Source organism: Perna viridis, chromosome 5 (assembly GCF_037379345.1).
Source record: "Perna viridis isolate PV_CMFRI_1.1 ecotype Kerala chromosome 5, ASM3737934v1, whole genome shotgun sequence".
Classification (NCBI taxonomy): Eukaryota; Metazoa; Mollusca; class Bivalvia; order Mytilida; family Mytilidae; genus Perna; species Perna viridis.
Window position 1 is genome coordinate 30,527,782 of NC_142449.1, and position 19,736 is coordinate 30,547,517.

Sequence of the window (19,736 nt, forward strand, 5' to 3'; positions counted from 1 at the left end):
CCCCTTATAACTCCAAAACTGTAAGAGATATCTGAACTTTGATTAATTCTGCAGGCAGGGGTTTTCATGTTGAATCTAATAAAATAAAGTTTTGAAATTGGAGCAAAAATAAAAAAAGTTTTTGGGGGTGTGGTCCCTTTGATCCCTTATAACTCCAAAACCATAAGAGATATCAGAATTCTGATTGAAAAATACAAGCTGGGATTTTCCTAAGGAAGCCTATATATTTTTTTCAATCAGAGCAAGAAAAATTTTTAAAAATTCAATTTTTGGGGGGTGTTGTCCCTTTATAATCATTCTACATGAGTTTGAATAAAATACTGATTTTCCCTTCTTGACCTCTTATTCAAAAGAGTAGTTGAATATGCCAACAACACCCGTAGTCAAGTGTTTACCAGACATTTCATGAAATAGATGTGCATATCATGACAGTCATCCACAAGCAAAGCAGGGAAATAAAATAAAGAAAAAAAAGAAACTACCTCCGATTGATTTTGCCACTGGTCTGCATGCCAAAAAATCAAACATGGGTGATATTAAAGCAACAAAACAGATTATCATAGAATACTACAAGATTTTAAGGCCAAATAAAAGTAGTTACTTGGTTCTCAAGTCATCTCCCAGTCCTATATACCTCTTTCAAGGAGGTAGACATGGGGTAAGGGACATAACTCTCGAAATCAGTGATATGTTTGCATCATATTCAATTTCAACAAAGCCTATCAAGCTTTCATTTGAAATAGAAAGAAATCAATCCAAGTTACTTTGATGCTCAGAAGAGATAGATGTAAAATGCTTTACACAAACATTCCAATGATTTGTAAGAGTTATGTCCTTATCCTAGGTCAACCTCCTTAAAAGTGCCTAATTATTCTTTTGCAATTTCATAATGGTTAAGTATTAACTAGTAAAAGTTGTTTTCGTTATCATAGAGATCCCTGCAGTCCAATTTTCAAGAGGGAGACCACAGAGAGGTAAGGTCTCACCTTATTTTAATTTCATGATAAATGGCTTGAGAATCAAGAATTTAGTTTGAGTCATGCAAAATAAAGTATTTTAGAAACATGGGAAGATTGGTATATATTCATAACTGAATATAAATAAGTCTTAATTCAATTTACAAATTCTTATTCTAATTTTCTTATAAGTAAAATGTTTGAATAGATAAAATTATAATGTGTGTATATATGTCTATGAATGTGTATTGAACTGAAAGGTGAATAATTTGTCAGTGCATAGTACATGTATAATATGGGAATCTGATGCAATATGCAAAAGTGCCATAGTTGGCTTATTGTGAACGGTTCTGAATTTTTACCTACCTAGGAAGTATCTAAAACAATAACAAACTTCTAACAAACATATCAAATTTAGTTATTTTTTTACTATCAAACAGCTTTGTCCATTGAAAAATTGAGAAAATTTCAGACATCAGAAGAGGACTCTTGTATTTCAATTTGGCAAACAAAATTTTGGCCTTGCTTAGTAGTTATTTGTATTTTCATCGGGTGGATTTATTGATGTAAAAAAGTTATCTTTCATGCCAAACTCAAAAACTTTCCAGTGGGAAGAAGAAAAATTGTGAAATTTTTGAAGAAGCATCCAATCTAGAAACATGGTCACTGCCTTTTAGTGTATGGGAAAAAATAAAATATGTCTACACCATTTAAAAGCGTAGCAGTTTAACATTTCCTACTTGGGAATGAGGTCAAATAAAACTATACCTCTGTTTCCTGCTATATGTCAGAAAAAAGGGTCAGTAGGTCAGGATTTATCTTATTTTATTTACTTCCTGATTTCATCGAAAACAACTTTAAAAAACATCTTGCTGACCATCTGGACTTTTAAGTAACAGAAATAGACTATCATCTGTAAAATAGTACTTTTTGTGGTTTGTTAACTTAAAAATGAGTCAGTCAGGGGGGTCCAGATTTGAGTCAGGTAACAGGAAACAGACGTATAATTTTATTTGGCCACATAGTGAACAGTGATATATGAACATGACCATCAAGTATTAACATCAGTTAAGTATCTTCCATGTTGATAAAATTTTGTGACATGGTAATGAGATTATTAATGTGTGGGAAAAAAATTAAAATTGATTTCGTAAATATCTGATTTGATACATATAAGTTCCCTCAACCTCCCTGTTTTTTTTCTATTAAAGATGAGTTATAAGGCCAAAACAATTATACTCTTGTTTCCCGCTACCAGGAAGAAAAAAAATTGGGTTGGTTTTAAAAAGATTGAAAACCAATAACATTGAGTTAATGGAGAAACAATCTAGACTTCAACAGTGCTTGAGCCAAAATAGCCATAAGAGTTTAGGATAACTACAAAAAGTAGGGTAGGTAGGGTAGCAGGAAATAGATATTTTTTTGGGGCATATATCATACAAAATAAAACATGAAGTTGCCAGGTTTGTGGTGCTAGGTATACCCCCACTGAAAGTTGATATTGGACAACAAACAAAATAACTTACAACTTATGCCCCATCTATAAAAAAACCAAGCACCAAATTTGAAATCAATCCATTCATTGAGAGAAGACATAACTGCAAAAAAATTAGGACAGACAAGGTGATTCCAATTGACCATCCGCTCAATGAGTGGGGGTATAAATGAAAAGGGTACAAAGTTCAGTCGTTGCACGAAAATAAATCAGCATTATACAACTCCAGTACAATTTTGGTTCAACTTGAGTTGCCTATTTAATGAACCATTAACAAGATGAATATAAAATCTTGGAATATTTCCTACTAAAGACTATTCTAATGCATCATACATTCCTAGGAAATCTTCCTTTACCCTACCTCTTTATGAAGAGCCTGTTTAGACTTGTAGGCAACTTTAGCAAGCTCTATTTGTACCCATTTTGGTGTATCTGGTATGAAGTAAGCAACTCCAAACTTGATAGCTAAAATAATATGCTGAAAAACAAGAGCCATTGTAAGTTGTCAAAGTTTTTTTAATGGATCTAATATTTCATAAAATTGTTTCAGTTTTTATCATAAAACAGGGATTCTAAAAAAAATGCCCAAGAGACAATTTGCCTGACATTAAACCCAAAACAGAATACTTGAAAAGTTATTCTGAGGACAACAGATATATTGCAGAATGAAATTATCCATAATGACCACAAATGATCTTGGCCTGGGATTTGAGGTTCACTTCTTTGTGTATGATTGTCACCTGGAAACTACATAAAAGTTATCAATCACTGTATACCACTTAAAAATTTACTAAGGGTACAAAAAATAATTTGAACTGTCAAAAACATACTAAAATTAGAATCATTTCAATTTGAATAATTTCTAGGTACTAAATAAGAATCACAAGTGGTATAACAGATGAATTCACATTTGCCATTTACTTTGAAGCTGGTGGAATCATACTAAACAAAGAAAGGAAACCAGTTTTAAAGGCATCCTCCAAAGTCAGAGTTTTGCGTCCATCCTCGCTCCCTCAAACCCTTGACATCACTCATTCATATTTAGCGGGTATCGTCCAGCCAATTCTGATTGGTTGCTTCTCCAGGTGAGAAGCACCAATGAAAATCGATTTAACATAAAATGTCTGTGGAAAGATAAACAATAATACGAGGTAATGGACGATCCGATATAGTAACTGAAAGTTGTATGATGTCACAAATGATGCAATATGAGTAAAAATGATAACTGTTGATTCTGTTTTGAGTCTTTCCTGAAAAAAAAAAATGACGTTATGTGTAGCCAGGTTGTAATTTATATCGAAGAGTTTCTATTATGAGTGATTTGATTGGATTTTGGATCTGGGTTAAATTTAAGTAACTCACTAGATGGCGCTGGATGATACCCGCTAAATATGAATGAATGATGTCAGGGGTTTGAGGGAGTGAGGGTGGACGCAAAACCCTGACTTGGTGAGGATGATTTAAAGGCAACAAGAATAGTTAGTTTTCAAGAAATATGCCCGAAAAACAAAAATATCTGAAATGCTTCTATAATATATTAATCATTTAAAAATTCTTTGTATTAATCAGTTTAAGTATCTTTTCCCTTGGCTCCCATTGCAAAGTCTCAGATCTTACACCTGTTGACCTCTATATAAATAAAGAACTTTTCCTGAACGGAAGTGAATGTGAAAGTTGACTATAACACTAGGCTTTGTTTATGCCTAGATCCATCTATGTAAACAGGACTTACCTCAACAATAACAAATATGAGAAGAGTATTAACAGGTGTGATATCAGTAGGCAAGAGTTTCTTTACTTCAGGATTCATCCCAATCAAGGCACAGTTAGTGATAACAGCCATTACACTGATCAATTCAAAGGCAAGCTGATGAAAAACAAAGTTATTGTATAACATTACATATGGTGTAATATTCAGTGCTTTTCATTAGTTCCTCTGACCACATGATTTCTAGAAATATGCTCCAACTTGGCAGGTATTTCTTGAAAAGCAGAGCACACTTAACCTGCCATTGTCCATTGTCCATGGTCCTAGTTTTTAGTGTAGTCAAAGTTGCACATTCATTTTTATTTCTTTGTACAAGTTACTTTTAATAGTAATTTTATGTTCTTCGTTGTATGTGTCCATTTTCCCTGTCAAGTCTGTATTCTTGCAATATATTTTTTTAAGTGGCTGTCTTTGTAAGAATCATGCAAAATCTGAAAAATGCGATACACCCCAAAAAAGGCTACATATTTTTATTTTTGTAATTAAGTTGTTTTATGGGTCTATACTATGAAATGTGTAATTATTCATTCAAATATGCCTGCTCTTAGGAGATAATCCAAATTGGAAATCAAGTAGATTTTATTGTATTTGAGCGCCATTTACAGAGTTACCTCCCTTAATTTTGAAAACTACTGTGCATTCTATATAATTTTTATCTCCTAAGAGCACGGGTTATATGAAAAACCATGTTAATTTCTGTTTACTACAACATTTCAAACATAATATCAAAAATAAAAATATGTAGGCCTTTCACCCATGAATCACATTTTGCATGATCCTTAGCTGGAGTGCTACTTAATTACTGCTATATTCTTTGTTCACTTAATAACTCTTTTAGGATACATCTTGTGTCTGAAGCAATATATCAATTGTGCATGTACAATATATAATGACACCACATTTCAATTTTTTAATATCATATAATTGATACTTCTAAACATCAATCAAGATTAAAACTGCTCTGGTCCAAATGTACTTCACTTAATATATCATATGGAACTGTTAGATTTTATAATCCTCAGACTGTACTCAGAAAATACAATCTAAATGGGTCCACATGGAACCTATTAACCATGTCAAAAGACTTGAACTGATTTTTTTTAACATGTTTGACATTATAATGCTGATTAATAATGTTTTTAAACTGTCAACTGGATGATTTAGGGTAACCATACAATGATGCCTGACAAACTTCAGTGATACTGTTTGCCTAGTGAAAGTACTATTGTTCATTGGGTACCAATTTTTGTGGTTTTCATGGGTAGGCTAAACCATGAAATTTGGTTCCTATTGAAAAAGAGATTTCCATCAAAACTCAAATCAATGAATCCACGAACTGATGTTTCTTCCCTATGCACGAAAATTGGTATCCACAAATTAAAGTACTTTCACAGTAATTGTATATGATTTATTCATTACTTGCCATCTTCTATAAAATTAATCATTTTTATTACAACTTTAAGGCCTTGATTGCTTATTGAAATTTCCTGATTAAAAAAAGACACTTTACTCATTACCAAGCAAGTGACAAATCAAAGAAAAATAAACCATTGCAACGACCATCACAGATTATTCATTAGCAAGCATATTGTCTAATTTTACGAATTTATTGGTTTTAATCAAGTTCACTTCTCATGGTGAAACAAATTTCATGGCATGTTATATATATTGTTTTTCAAACGATTATTCTATTTCTTGAACAACTGAATTGTGAAACTGTCAATACATTAACATCTATTTTCAAAATCAACAGATATTTTACTATACCTGCCAAGCACCAATATTTGAGGCAGTTTCAGCAAAGGGACGTCGAAACACTTTGCACATTTTAAATGCATCAGATCTGATTTCCGTAACATTGTTCAGTAATGCCCATACAGCTGCCAGAGGGAAGGCAGATGAAAATAAGAAAACATAACCAAACTGTAGAAACATCTCTAGGTAATCATCCAAGGTACCCTAGGAAAAAATAAAATGTTAAGAATAAAAATTGAAGAGGAAATATTGATCTCCATAGTTCCAAATTTTGACAGTCCTACAGAATGAATTGTTTTGATTTTGCAAGAATCAGAAATTCTTCCATACAGATTTGTTCATATTAAAGAGATTTTTTTTAAGTTTACCATTTTTGTATCATTTCACAGATAGAAAAAAATAGTATTGTCAAATTGTAGTATGAAAGCTATTGTTGGATAAATTTTTATACAAAAAAAATTATTACACGATAGTTAATCCATTTCAAGGGCACATCTAGAAATTCTAAGATGGAAGGTTTCCAGGCTATTTAGTACCTGTTCTTTTGCCCAAATTTTGCACAAAATCAAAAATATTTTCCAACAAAAAGGGGGGAGGTTTCAGCCCAAGAACCTAATTTGGATTTGCCACTGCAATTTTATATCAATATAAATATTACATGCTTCTAAATACAAACTTCATATTCATCCATGGTGGACTCCAAGTTGACCTGTTTCTGTAGAGCATCATCTACTTCATTGTTGAAGTATTCCACTTTCTCTACAGTAGCGGTCTTCTTCAACAGCTCATCAACCTGACGTTTCCTTCTCCTCATGAATATAAAGGGAACCATAGCTTCCTTGATTTGTCCTATCACTTGCTGGGTAATGAGTAAAGCAGCGAGATGCTAAGGAAGAGATAATGACAATCGTGCTGATTGCATTAAAAACAATTTAAACACATTTAGGTACTTCTCTGTCTAAGAATCAGGCAAAACGTGTATAAGGTGTAGCACATGAAGAAAAAAATGCAGAGATTTAATTGCATTATCAAAGTATTCATACCTCATAACCTCTAAAGCTAATCATCAAGTGTTTGTAAAATTTGCCTTTTTAAGACATAGATACATCAAATTTAGTTTTGAAATGCACTATGGAAAAATAAGGGAAAATTTTCCTTACTTTTTCCCTTTATTAATAGTAAAGAACTATCTATCGGTATGTCACACATGCTTCAGGACAAACTTAAAAGAGCTGTTCAGAGGTTTTCTAGATGGAGGCAAAAAAGACCTAATTAAGAAAATGATGTGCCATCCACTGCCTGTTTCTTACACAGAATGGTGTTTAAAGGTCTGGTTATTGTAGATTATGACATAATTAAAAAATATTTGTACTTACTTTTAAGGTTCAGAAAATTGAAAGACATGGTGGAGAGTATCATAAAACAGATGCTACAATTATACGGGTAATTGTACGGCACCTTTTAAACCTTGTTGGCAGTTTTGATTTTTTTTCCTTTTTAATTAAATAAATGTTTTACAGTATTGGTTTTTTTTTCAAATCAATTTTTCTAATTCAGATATTAATAAAAATTTCAGTTGATGTAAATCCTACTCCACTGTGAAGGCTTAATAAAAATTTCAGTTGATGTAAATCCTGCTCCATTGTGAAGGCTTAACAAAAATTTCAGTTGATGTAAATCCTGCTCCATTGTGAGGTAAATCCTACTCCATTGTGAGGTAAATCCTGCTCCATTGTGAGGTAAATCCTGCTCCATTGTGAGGTAAATCCTACTCCATTGTGAAGGCTTAACAGTGTCTTTTTGGTTTATTTCTAGCATTATGAACTACTTTGGTTATTAACTAATTGACATTTTGCCACCTATCTATTTTACTAGCAAAATACTTACACTTCTGAGTAATGTCATATCTTGGAGATAAAATGCCACATAGAACAACGAAATGAAGCAATTTACAAAGTCAAACTGAAAAGAAAAAAAAAGACATTGCAATGATGGCACTTCTTTAGTAACACCCCCCCATAATTAAAGATAACCAATTAAAAAAATTGATAAAAATAAGTCAAGATGCCTATTAAATCAAGAATGAACCCTTTTATTAAATCTGTGGTTCACAATGAGGTTTGGAGGCATTCTTTTTATGTAATTGCATACTTTACCTATTGTTGATGAAACTGATAGGTGACTGATGTGCAAGATCAAAATTCCAAATTGTTTTGCCTCAGAACATGTACATGTATAACTTACAATTCATATTCCTAGTAATATCAATCCCTTTTGGGATTCAGTGTCCGGAGCTGTTTTCTGATTTGGCTGTCAACTGGACACTAAATCCCAAAAGGGATTATCCTGATATGTACTTTGGCTGGTATGAAATATAGATTTTTTACAGCTGACTTTATGGTAAATCATCATGTTATTTCTTTTTCTTTGAATGCAATGGAATTTGCCATGCATATTTCTTTGCCTTATATTATGTACTGGTATTCAAATATCATATGCCATGAAAATTTTACGTAGGCCTTTTCAAGGGACCATACCTAGAAGGGAGAGCTAGACATGCCATACAGGGTATTTGGTTCATAAGCACTGAAAATTTTGCATGGACTTTTCAATGGACCATACCTAGAAGGGAGAGTTAGATATGGCATACAGAGCATTTTGTTCATACTGTAAGTACTGAAAATTTTACATAGGCCTTTTCAAGGGACCATACCTAGAAGGGAGAGTTAGACATGCCATATAGGGTATTTTGTTCATAAGTACTGAAAATTTTGCATCAGACTTTTCAATGGACCATACCAAGAAAGAGGAGTTAAACATGTCATACAGGGTATTTTGTCATCACTACTTACAAGAATGAGTTTGATGATGAAATGATTATCATAGGAAGACTGTAACCTGTGATTTTCTGGAAAAAACATTTAAGAAATCAAATTAATTAAAAATGCATCACTTATCATGAATTTAAGATCCTGTATGTATGTTTTTTTTTCTTACTGCATGTAAACTTCAAGAAAAAAAATACTGCCTAGCAAACTTTAATTTTTTATCTCACTGTATGTTCTAATTTTTATTGCTCTACAATTTTATTTACTACATTAAGAGACCATATGATATAGTAGTCACTATTTCCAAGATATATTATCTCTTTATTTCTTCTCTTAGCACCACTAGACATTAAAGTTAACTATTCAACAGAAGTCTTAAAACTAACAAATGAAGGATAACAATTAGTATTAGTGAATACAGCATCCACTGAAAGCTGGACAGTCTATCATGTTGATCTTATTGTTTCATTTTACCCCAGTCATTGAGCTTCTTTGCGACACTTCTGTAAATTGTGTTGACCACCCCAATGATAACTGCGTAAATAGCTGTTGGTAGGTAAAGGACTCCCATGTTAAACCATGATTTATCATTCTCGTATTGTTTGTCTGCCATTGCTTGAAGGTAAAAATATCCCAACATAATATAGAAAGCAACAATCAACCAGAACACAACTACAGGCACAGTAACACCGTAAAATCGTAGAACTCGCTTCCACTTAGGGTAAACAGGCTCAGGCTTTCCTGTTACCACATTCCTGCCCATTTTGCCATAAAAGTTTGCCCTCGGCTCTTCAAATTTGGAGGATACAATATCTGTTGTTCCCCACCTGAATGATAGTTCTGCATTGTAGCGCTTCCAGGCTTCTAAAAATAGTGTTGCCCAAATTAAATTGAAGACGGCAAATATTGCCTCTCTGTACATGCTTTGCCAAGATGTTACCCAATAGATTATACCAATCATAGCAGGAGGTAGAAGAGCAATAGTGTAAAATCCAAGGAAGGCAAAATACAAGGCAATCTTGTCTCCGAAATAGTGCTGGATACTATCTGTAATAAAAATAATTTCAACTTACATTTCAATCATATATATATCAGATATATTGAACTGATATGACACATTGGTATTCCATAATATATGGTTATTGCATGGATATATGTAAAATATTTCCAAAGTAGAATTTTACATGTATACTGCACAAGCTTGCCATTGCAGTATATATATTCTACAAGGGATATTTCTGAGTGTTCATGCTATCTTCCTTTTATTGCATAGCAGATGCTACAAATTTATTTATTAAAAATGTGTCTTTAGTAATCGATGATGTCATGATTTTGAAGATTTATTCTACTCATTGAAATATGGGAATATATTGCATGCTGACTTTACCTTGTTTCATACGGGGAATGATAATAGATACTGTTGATGAAGAAATTTATTTGTCATCTATTTCACAGTTTTTGCATTTAATATATGGCAATTTGCTGCAGTTTCAAATTCACAATTATTCTCCAAATTGCATCATAAAGTATTTTGATCAAAATACACACAACATTATTATATTGGCATAATACATTCTACAACACAATAGTGCAACATAAAAATGCCTGAAACATTTGTCATCTGATTAACAACTAAAACAACAAAAAACAAAACAAAACAACATTTCAATTTCTGAAAAAAACTGGAACATTGTACACAATTATGACATCCATTTGATTGGGTTTTGGGTTTGACTTATTGTCCATAAGACAAGCATATGTTACACTAGCTAAAAATGCATGATTCAATATACGATAGCTTTGTTAACACAGTTCTCACCTATTGGTTGTGGTTTAAATGCATATTTCATCTGGTACCACCCAGCACCTAATCTTTTAAGGTGTTCCTCGTCGTGTATAGCAAATACTGATGTTACTATCTTTCTACTTAGAAACTTCTTCACTGTAATAGGAAAATATTGCTTTACATAGGAATGTTTGAAGATAAAAACCTCTTGTAACAGTCTAAAATTTTAACATTTTGCAAATCTTCCTCAACTTGAAGTATGACATTCAGACAGCCTGAAATTGGAGATAAATCTCAGTTTAATTTTTTTTTTTATGAAACTACCATTGTTATACAAATAGCAGTGATTCACTGAATGTGTCCTGTGTAAAAATTTTTCAATAACTCGCACTGTGAAATAAATTTGGTAATTTCACTCTCGGACTCTCACCCGCCAAAACATCACAACATGTATATCAAGCTGCCATTCACAAAATTTCAGGGGTTGAACATTTTTTGGGGAAGACCCGAGCCCTTGACTTTTTCATCTTTTGTACACTAAGCCCGAACAATGTTTTGTCAAGTCCCAATCGTAAGATATATAAATGCAATTTTGTTATCTGATAATTTCATGTATATTTCTATGTTTGCAGTGAAGAAGACACAGTGTCAATTGATTCCAACTCCCGGTCTGATGCCTTGTCATCAGCTTTCCATGCCTGCATTTTTTTAACCGTGATACAATGTATTGTAATTGAGCAACAATATTTTCCTCAAACTTTGATCTTTATCATTCCAGCGCTTGATTAATCAAATTTGTAGTATGTCAAAAATGTGTCTGATCAAGCGCAGGTGTGATTCAGACTTGAGAATGATTAATCAATATATCGATCTAGTGAATACCCATTCTAAAAATAAAGTTACAACTATTTATAGGTTAGGGAATAGATCGAAAAACATGTTCCAAATAATGACAACAAAATCTTACAAAAAAGAGTTTTTTATTTTTTTAGATTTGCCATGCCAGATGGACTTATTTCATTGAAAAACGACAAGTTCGAGGTTCAATTTTTTTTAGTCCCGGGCGTCTGGCTTTAGGAATTAGCAACCCCTGAATTTGAATACCATGTTGAAAATAGCAACAAATAAGGAAGAAAATCTATATAATAAGTAGGATAATCAGTAGACTGTTTCCTGATCGCAATATTCAGTATGTTACACATATACAAATATCAGATATATTGTGAGAGTGTATTGCTAGTAGCTAATACCTGGAACATAGTCCCGGGAACCAGGATAGATAATCAGTTAGTTATCTTGAATGTCCAAAATATAACAACTTGTGCCAGGAATACATTATGATTAACATATGCGCTGAACAAGTTCTCTTTAAATCTAGGCCTTCTTCAGCACTAGTGATCATAATTTGGTTATGCAGTCTTTCCAATTAAGTATCATATTTCACAATATTGTCAAAAATTGAAAAGTGGAAAACATAATAAAAACCATGAACAAGCCTCACAGAGCTCATGATAATGCCATCATCTATTTACAATCACTAACATTTGCAATTCAAAATTAGTTTCAATGAAATTAAAATATTTATTGGTAAGTTTCATAGCAAATGAAGATATTGAGCATAGCCATTACTATTTCCATATACTTATTTCACTGCCAAATATACCTTGATTATTTGTTTACAGAGTTATTCCCCTTGATTACATATTTATAAACCTACCAATACTTTTCCCAGGGTACAATTTTATAGTCTCATATCCTGGGATATGTGGATCTTCATCTGTAGCTCTAACAGCCTCCATCTCATGTAAAATAATCTTCTGCTTCTCTGCCATTGTCAGGAAGGAATCCAGATCATCTATAATAAAACAAAGTTTATAACAATAAAACCTCTTAAAACCAAACAAAATAAACATGCCACCTGTCTAAACCAATCCAAATCAACAATACCATAGGGGTCTGATAAAGAAACCTGTAAAAACTATACTAAACTGAAAACCTATCTAAACCAAACACTTTATGAAGTCCATTCACATAAGTTAAAATGTATTATGAACCTAGGTAAACCAACTCCTTGTCTAAAATAAACATTAAAGTTCACACCCTAAAGGAGTTCTGCTAGGCTTAGAAAGGCACTGTACTTTCTACTGATTCAAATTTGTGAAATTTGAAAATGGTGTCTCCACTTGCAAAATAAAAGAGCTGACAGTAAAATGTGTGGAATATATACAAATGTACTATGAAATAAATTCAACCTTACCATGAATGTTGCATTAAAATCTAATTTTTTGTTTACATAAGTTACATTTACCCTACTTGTCTCCCTTTGCAGAGTCTTAACTTCTTAAATATTAGGGCAAATGAAATGCCGAAAAAAAAGGAAGTTCTTACATGCTTAATTTAAAACAAGATACCCACATGAATCTGATCTTATATAAAGACTGCTAAAGATAAAGTTAGAAATCAAAGCACGAAATTCTTTTGGCTTGTGACTGTAATTACTTGAATAAATGACATTATATACATGTACAGCTATGTACATTTATTAAAATTACATGCAAGTTGTATTACATACCCAAAAATAAAAACATTGCAATGATTTCCACAAATGGGAGGCAATACTAACAGTCATAAAAATATACACAAACTATCAAGAAAAGTATGTAATCTCTTTAATTCTATCTACAGCCAAGGATGACAGTTAATGATGCAAGGTTTTCATTGGAGGTATCAGGTGTTGAGTTGTAACTAGTTTATACTCTAGACTTAGGTTATTTACACATGCATACCAGAACCAAGAAAGTTATCAGCATCTTGTATAGAAAACTCCCTGTAGTAGCCATCAGCATATCTCTTCTCCATGTCCATCATGTCAGCTCCAAGGAGCAACCTTTCTGTTGTGCCCCCAACATACAAAATAGTCTCCTGAAAATTAGAGAGAGAAAATGAAACAATATAAATGTATATAAAGCATATATTATATTCAGTAAATACTTGTATAAAGTTTGCTGTCCAGAAGACAAAATGAAGTAAAGCCAGTGTGCATTGAATCTTTCACCCACATTTAAAAAAACATTCTACATTTCGATATTAGGTGAAACCAGTTTAAACTGAACCCTGAATGAAATGAAAACCAGCCTAAACCAGAAACTTTTTTTTAAAAAGTCCCAGTATATCATTTTAAAACTAACTTGTCCCTGGATACTATGAAAGTACTATTGTTTTTGGGTACCAATTTTCGTGGTTTTCTTGGGTAGGCTATTAATAAAACACAAAATTCTTTTTCCAACAAAAAAGGAGATTTCCACTGACATGTATACCAAAAACCTCAAAACCACAAATTCAAGAATCCACAAACTTGTGTTTCTTCCCTAATCCACAAAAATTATTATCCACTAATTAAAATACTATCACAGTAAGCCAAAGACCTGTCTAAACCAAACAAACTCAACAATCCATAAGGGTATCAGTATAGACAGGTTTCATGGTACATCCTTAGGTTTACTTTCCAGGTAAACACAGGAATAATTTACATTTTCTAGAACAATTTGCTACATAACATATCATATACCATTATATAATGCCAAAAAAAAGAAAAAATACTACGTAAACAGTTAAATCTGTACGTAGGTGAGAATGTGTCTACATAATCCCATAATGTCAAGGCTTCTTTGTCCACATTTGCCTTTGGAAGGCCACAAAAGCCTTGGCATTATTGAAGAGAAAAAAGTTCATAATTTAGAGTGGTCTATTCAAAAGATTCGGTACAAAAAGACAACAAATCATGTTAAATTCAATACATGAATGATATATTTTGGTTTATACTACAAATGGGAGCATCATCTCACATGGTTACTACCAACTACAGTAAAACCTGCCTATAACAAACCAATTTTGAACATAGATTTTGATGGAAACAATGATTACCCACATTAGTAACAAAATTATTGTGTATCAAAGCTGTTCGGTTTGAACAACAGACAAATGGTGCCACGAGAAGACAGCCATATAGCCAAATGTTAGTTGCACTTATGACAGTATCTATGGAAGACCCAGACAGTGAGTTGCACAAAACATTTTTTTTTTAAATAAAATTTCATTTATAAGAGCTACATGTAGATCATAAACTCATCATGTGTCATGTCCCCCAATAAAAAATTTGGTATGCATTTTACTGAAATGGTAATATACATGTATAATAAAATGATTTATATACCAAAAAAAAATAAGGGAAATAACTCTTTGATCTGTTCACAATTCAATTTATTAGTAAAGAAATTTCAAAAAGATATTCAGAATTATCCACTTTTATACAGATAGTACATCATAACATATATCTCTTTTCTCTCTGACAAAGTAACAAATTTAATATTGGAACAAAACAATTGATAGGATGAAATTTCCTCAGTGCTGGCCATATTATAAGATCTGCCTGGTTTCTACATAGACAGCCTCGTAAGTGTGGCTAACAAAATTTGAATATGGTCCATTCAAATACACTGAATCCACATTATTTGTCCATGCCAGTGTGGCTAACACAAATTTTCTAGCATTAACACTAATCAGAGATTTTTTTCCCATACAAAACACATTTTTTTCCAACCACAGTGGGAAAAAGACATTTCTGTGAAGCTATGTCTTGATTCTACTAATATAATTTCACATGGGCTTAGTGGTCAGTATGGCAGGTGTGGCAACTCCATAATTTTCACATGAATGACACACTGCACATAAACTGTATACTAAAAATTAAGAACATTTTGAATTTAGGTTTTAACATCAAAATACAAAGGAGAAAATCTGTAACTCTCTCCTTGTAACAAACTGTACTCTAACTAGCTGTGCCAATACCAATTCAGGAGCTAATTTAACTCACCGATGCACTATTTAGTTTTCAATGTCCTCTAAATTAAAAAAGTAATTTTTTTCCGCTACAGTGTACCAGCGAAAATCAAGAAATTTTCCTAAAATTCAAAAGTACCCATACACAAATAATTTGTAAAATAGATCAGCAGCAATCTAATAAAAAACCGATCTCGCAGCTCACACACGACATAACAGAAAAACGGGAGCTGCGAGATTTTTAATTAGATTGGATCAGCAGTGACAATAAAGAATGGAGTCTTGGAATTGTCATGTCATACCTATTCCTTATCTAGCTAACACGAGTAATAAGATTTAAATCTCTAGTTATCTAAAGGATTACGGAATTCTAATCTCAAATTAAAACTAAATTGATATATAAATACATATGTTGGTGTCACACTAGGGATGAATACAAATAGTATGCATGAATAGCTAAGCTTTTCTACTTACATGTAAAATATAAAAAGTCCAATATTATACATACATGTATTCTATTACCATAACATCTTTCTTGAAATGAAAGATTCGTGTTTTTCTTTTTTTAACATTAAAATATTCCTACATGTAGACCCCATGTCTGTGTGGGAAACATTAAAAATTAAATATTTAAAAATCTAAATGTGTCTTGCGCACATGCTGAACAAAATAATAGTGTGCAGTTTCTACTTATTCACCTTCAGTCAGATCTTGAATTAAAACATTTTCTTTTTTTGCAGTCATGATAGTTAATTCTGCATTTTGTACAAAATAACTGAGAAATATAAAGTTTCTACAAATTCATAAGAAAATTTGCATTCCTTCAGCCATGTATTGAATTAAAATAACACATTATTTTGAAGGTAAAATTCATATTTTAACATGTTCAGCAAAGCACATATGCTAAAACATCAAATCACACTATTTCCAGAGGAGAGATATTTTAAATCACTCCCCATCTGAAGGAGAATCTATTAAAAGGGATGGTCCACATACATGTATTACTAATGTTTATCGACGTATAATCATTGACAGTTAGTAAGCACACAAGATAGAAGTGATAAAAAAATGCAAATACATGTAACACCATGCATGGTGCTTAAGTAAAACACAATTTCATTCCTGTGACTCTATGGCAAAAACAGAAATCCCTAAGAGCACTGTTACTAGTAATATTCACATGTAATCTAAATTTTTATGGGCTCTTCTAGTTAAGTGGATTTTTACATTCATTGAATAAAAAGCTCTATCATTTCCAAAAGCCACTGAAACTAGAAATAATGTGAGAATAACTTACTTTAAATGATATAAAATATATAACTAGTCATCTCCCTTTGAATCCTCTGACAGTAACTATATTCCTCAGTGCATATGATGCCCAACCTAAATCCTATCAAGTTTCATTAAAATTCCTTTTGTGGTTTAGGAGGAGTTGTCCTAACAAGAAATTTTGACAGACAGACAGACAGGGTGATTCATCTATACCCCCAAACTATGTTTGTAGGGGTATAACAAATATGCGAATCATTTGTCAATACAAAGTATTCCTACATGTACACATGTATCACCAATTAACTACAAGTACAATTTGTACCTTTTAACTCCTACATGTAATTAAGCTGGTGGTTAAAGCTTGAGACTGCAAATTTGAATAAAGCCATCTTGGATTTAAAAAATTTTAAATCCAAAAATACATGATCCTGGCTGTACAAGATAAATCAACCTGATTTGGTAAGAATTTAGTTAAAGAACAGTGTGCAATTTCCCCTGCCAAAACATATCCTAGAAATTCATTGTTGTAAAATCTGGTATCAATTACAGGTAGATCAGAATCAACTCAAAAGTGTAAGATTAAGAAAATTAACAAGGTGTGTTTCTAAGTGACTACATCCCTTAAAAAAAATGTGAGCAAAGCTCACTAAAAGATACCCCTCGCTCCCTACCCCAGAAACCATATGGTCAAAATATAAACTAAGTTCTCAAACAGGAAGCTAACACTGCTTCAGTGTGAACAGAATCCCACAATATGGCATAACTACATTGTACATACAGCTCCTTTCAAAATATTATGTGGCTGTGATAAGTACAAGAATGTAGTTGTGCAGAGAAAACTGTAATGAAAGAATTTCTGACAGACAGACAGACACCATGATCACTATATACATTCCTCAAAAAAAGGGGGTATAATAAAATCTTTTACTGAAAACAAATCCAGTTAACTAGAAGATTGAAGCAGTAAAGGGAATAGTCCACCCATTAAAGAGTTTATACAAAGTCCTACAAAATACAATTGATACATGCCACATTGGCTACTCACTTTAAACCCCTGAAATATGAGAAAAATGATTATAATCTAAATTCTAGCAATGTAGTTAGTTTCATAATACCTTTTGTGGTTTAAAATTCATGTAGCGTGTTCAGAGCATTTTTGGTGGCTTCTCACCAGGCATGCATGCTTACCTTTCCAGAGCATTGGATGTCACTTACCATTTCTGTAGGATTTCATATTTTGAGTGTTTTTAAATATCATTGTATTTTATTCTGTTGTTTACAATGTGTATGTAAATGCATCGTCCCTGTTTCCTGTTTTCAATTTTTTACCATGTACATGTACATAGATTTTGACCTCTCTAAATTGTCATTCTGTCCTAATGCTTCAGTATACATGTACATATATTTTGCCATTAATTACATGTACTTTGCCATTACTCAATAAGTAAGTGTTTTGTATAAGCCAACTTATTTCACAGGTATGTACAATGTATCAAGATGTTTTCTAAATACATGTACATGTAGTTACAGAGCTTTAACATTTTAGAATTTCAAAAGAAACAAAGAGTAATATCGATTAGAAGGACAGCTCATCAAGACCCATCATTAACCTTGCTAAAATCTTGAGTTGGAATTATTTCATTGACCTGTTGCTGCCTATTTTTTAAACAGATCTGGCTTTCCTTGGTTGTATTCAATTCAATATATTATTTTGTAGATTTAGAGCTCTACATGAAACTCCAAAAGGGGCAAATTTCTAATGATTCAGAATGTACCAAAAACCTCCTTTTGTTTATGAGCTGTCTAGTTTTGAAGAAACATGTGCAGTTGATTTGCTAAAATTATAAAATGATCAAAGAGAAAAATCTTAAGACTAAATAAAATTTGCTGATAACTGGTTGTGACTTGTATGTGACTTGACAACCCCGTAAACTTTACAATACCTGACTGTGATGCATGACAACTGTTGATACTTCTAATTCCGCCCCACCCGAGGATCTGGTGGCCTGAAGTTTTGCAACGAACCATTCTATAGCTGCCTGCTTGGCTGAAGATGAAAACTGAACAATAACCAAGGGCTGATAACTCCCAGACTTTTCGTTAACTGAGATTTTCTGTATTCTTTCTGTTGCCATTATGTCAATTGTGGTTTCTTTCTACAGTAAAAAAATGTATACATGTAAAATAATACAGTGCCTTTTTAATAAAAAAAAATGAAATGCAACTTCCTCATCAATGTGCATTGCTGTAAATGTTCTGTACATGCATGTACATTAAACATTTCATGCAAAGTTCTTGAAAGATAGTTTTTGTTGGACTCTTTTTTTTAAAATCAAACTGCCTCAATTATCAATGTATTCAAAAGGGCAGGAATACATTGTAATATGCTATAATATTAAAATACTGAAAATATGAAAATCCAATTGGGCAACAGAATTCTTATTTATTATTCATTCAACTTAAATATATATGTACAACAATTGTCAGTATTGGGCCTTAACCATTCACATGTATTAACTGATGATGAGTTTGTGTCAATAAAGTGTTTAGCATTTATTTATTCATTGTGTACCAGTATAACAAGTGCAACATTAAGAACTATATCTTCTAATAAAACCAAAATGAAGTAAAAATAATTTAACACATATATACAACTGTAGATGTACATTTGTACACATTCAATATTATGGCACAATTTCACACCGTCAACATTATGTAAGTTACAGCAAAAAATACAAGAAGCTGTCAAAGGGGTCATAAATCATCACGTCAAAATCATCACGATCTCACTATTACCTGTAACACAAAATTTTCATCAACTTCAAAGAGAAATCAGCTGTTCACATACCTGTGTATTTACCTTTTTGTGCACTTGCAAATACATTCATAGATTTAGAAAATTAAACAAACAATGATTCATTTCATCCCGGAGAAAGTTTTTTGGAATAACATTCCATTCAAATTATTATCGTGGGTGTCACATAATTTTCAATGACAGAAGACCGGGAAACGTCACAGGTGAGTGATTAGTCACTCA

General features: G+C 32.3%; 1 protein-coding gene across 5 annotated transcripts in view; it reads right to left on the reverse strand.

The window, feature by feature from the left end:
- Positions 1-19,736, reverse strand: part of LOC148617035 (anoctamin-10-like) — a 39,513-nt gene that overhangs the window by 7,369 nt on the left and 12,408 nt on the right. The window contains exons 1-14 of one of the 5 annotated variants that reach the window (XM_088584318.1): positions 19,548-19,711; positions 18,643-18,855; positions 17,745-17,753; positions 13,375-13,510; positions 12,306-12,443; positions 10,622-10,744; positions 9,277-9,849; positions 8,827-8,882; positions 7,862-7,936; positions 6,651-6,860; positions 5,987-6,178; positions 4,184-4,318; positions 2,813-2,929; positions 483-505 (exon numbers count right to left, since the gene is read on the reverse strand). In XM_088584318.1, the coding sequence (XP_088440444.1) occupies positions 483-505; positions 2,813-2,929; positions 4,184-4,318; positions 5,987-6,178; positions 6,651-6,860; positions 7,862-7,936; positions 8,827-8,882; positions 9,277-9,849; positions 10,622-10,744; positions 12,306-12,443; positions 13,375-13,510; positions 17,745-17,753; positions 18,643-18,855; positions 19,548-19,583 (2,036 nt within the window). In that variant the 5' untranslated portion in view covers positions 19,584-19,711. Of the gene's footprint in view, positions 1-482; positions 506-2,812; positions 2,930-4,183; positions 4,319-5,986; positions 6,179-6,650; positions 6,861-7,861; positions 7,937-8,826; positions 8,883-9,276; positions 9,850-10,621; positions 10,745-12,305; positions 12,444-13,374; positions 13,511-17,744; positions 17,754-18,642; positions 18,856-19,547; positions 19,712-19,736 lie in introns of those variants that run through there. The other 4 variants (XM_088584317.1, XM_088584315.1, XM_088584319.1 and 1 more) reach the window with 4 other exon arrangements.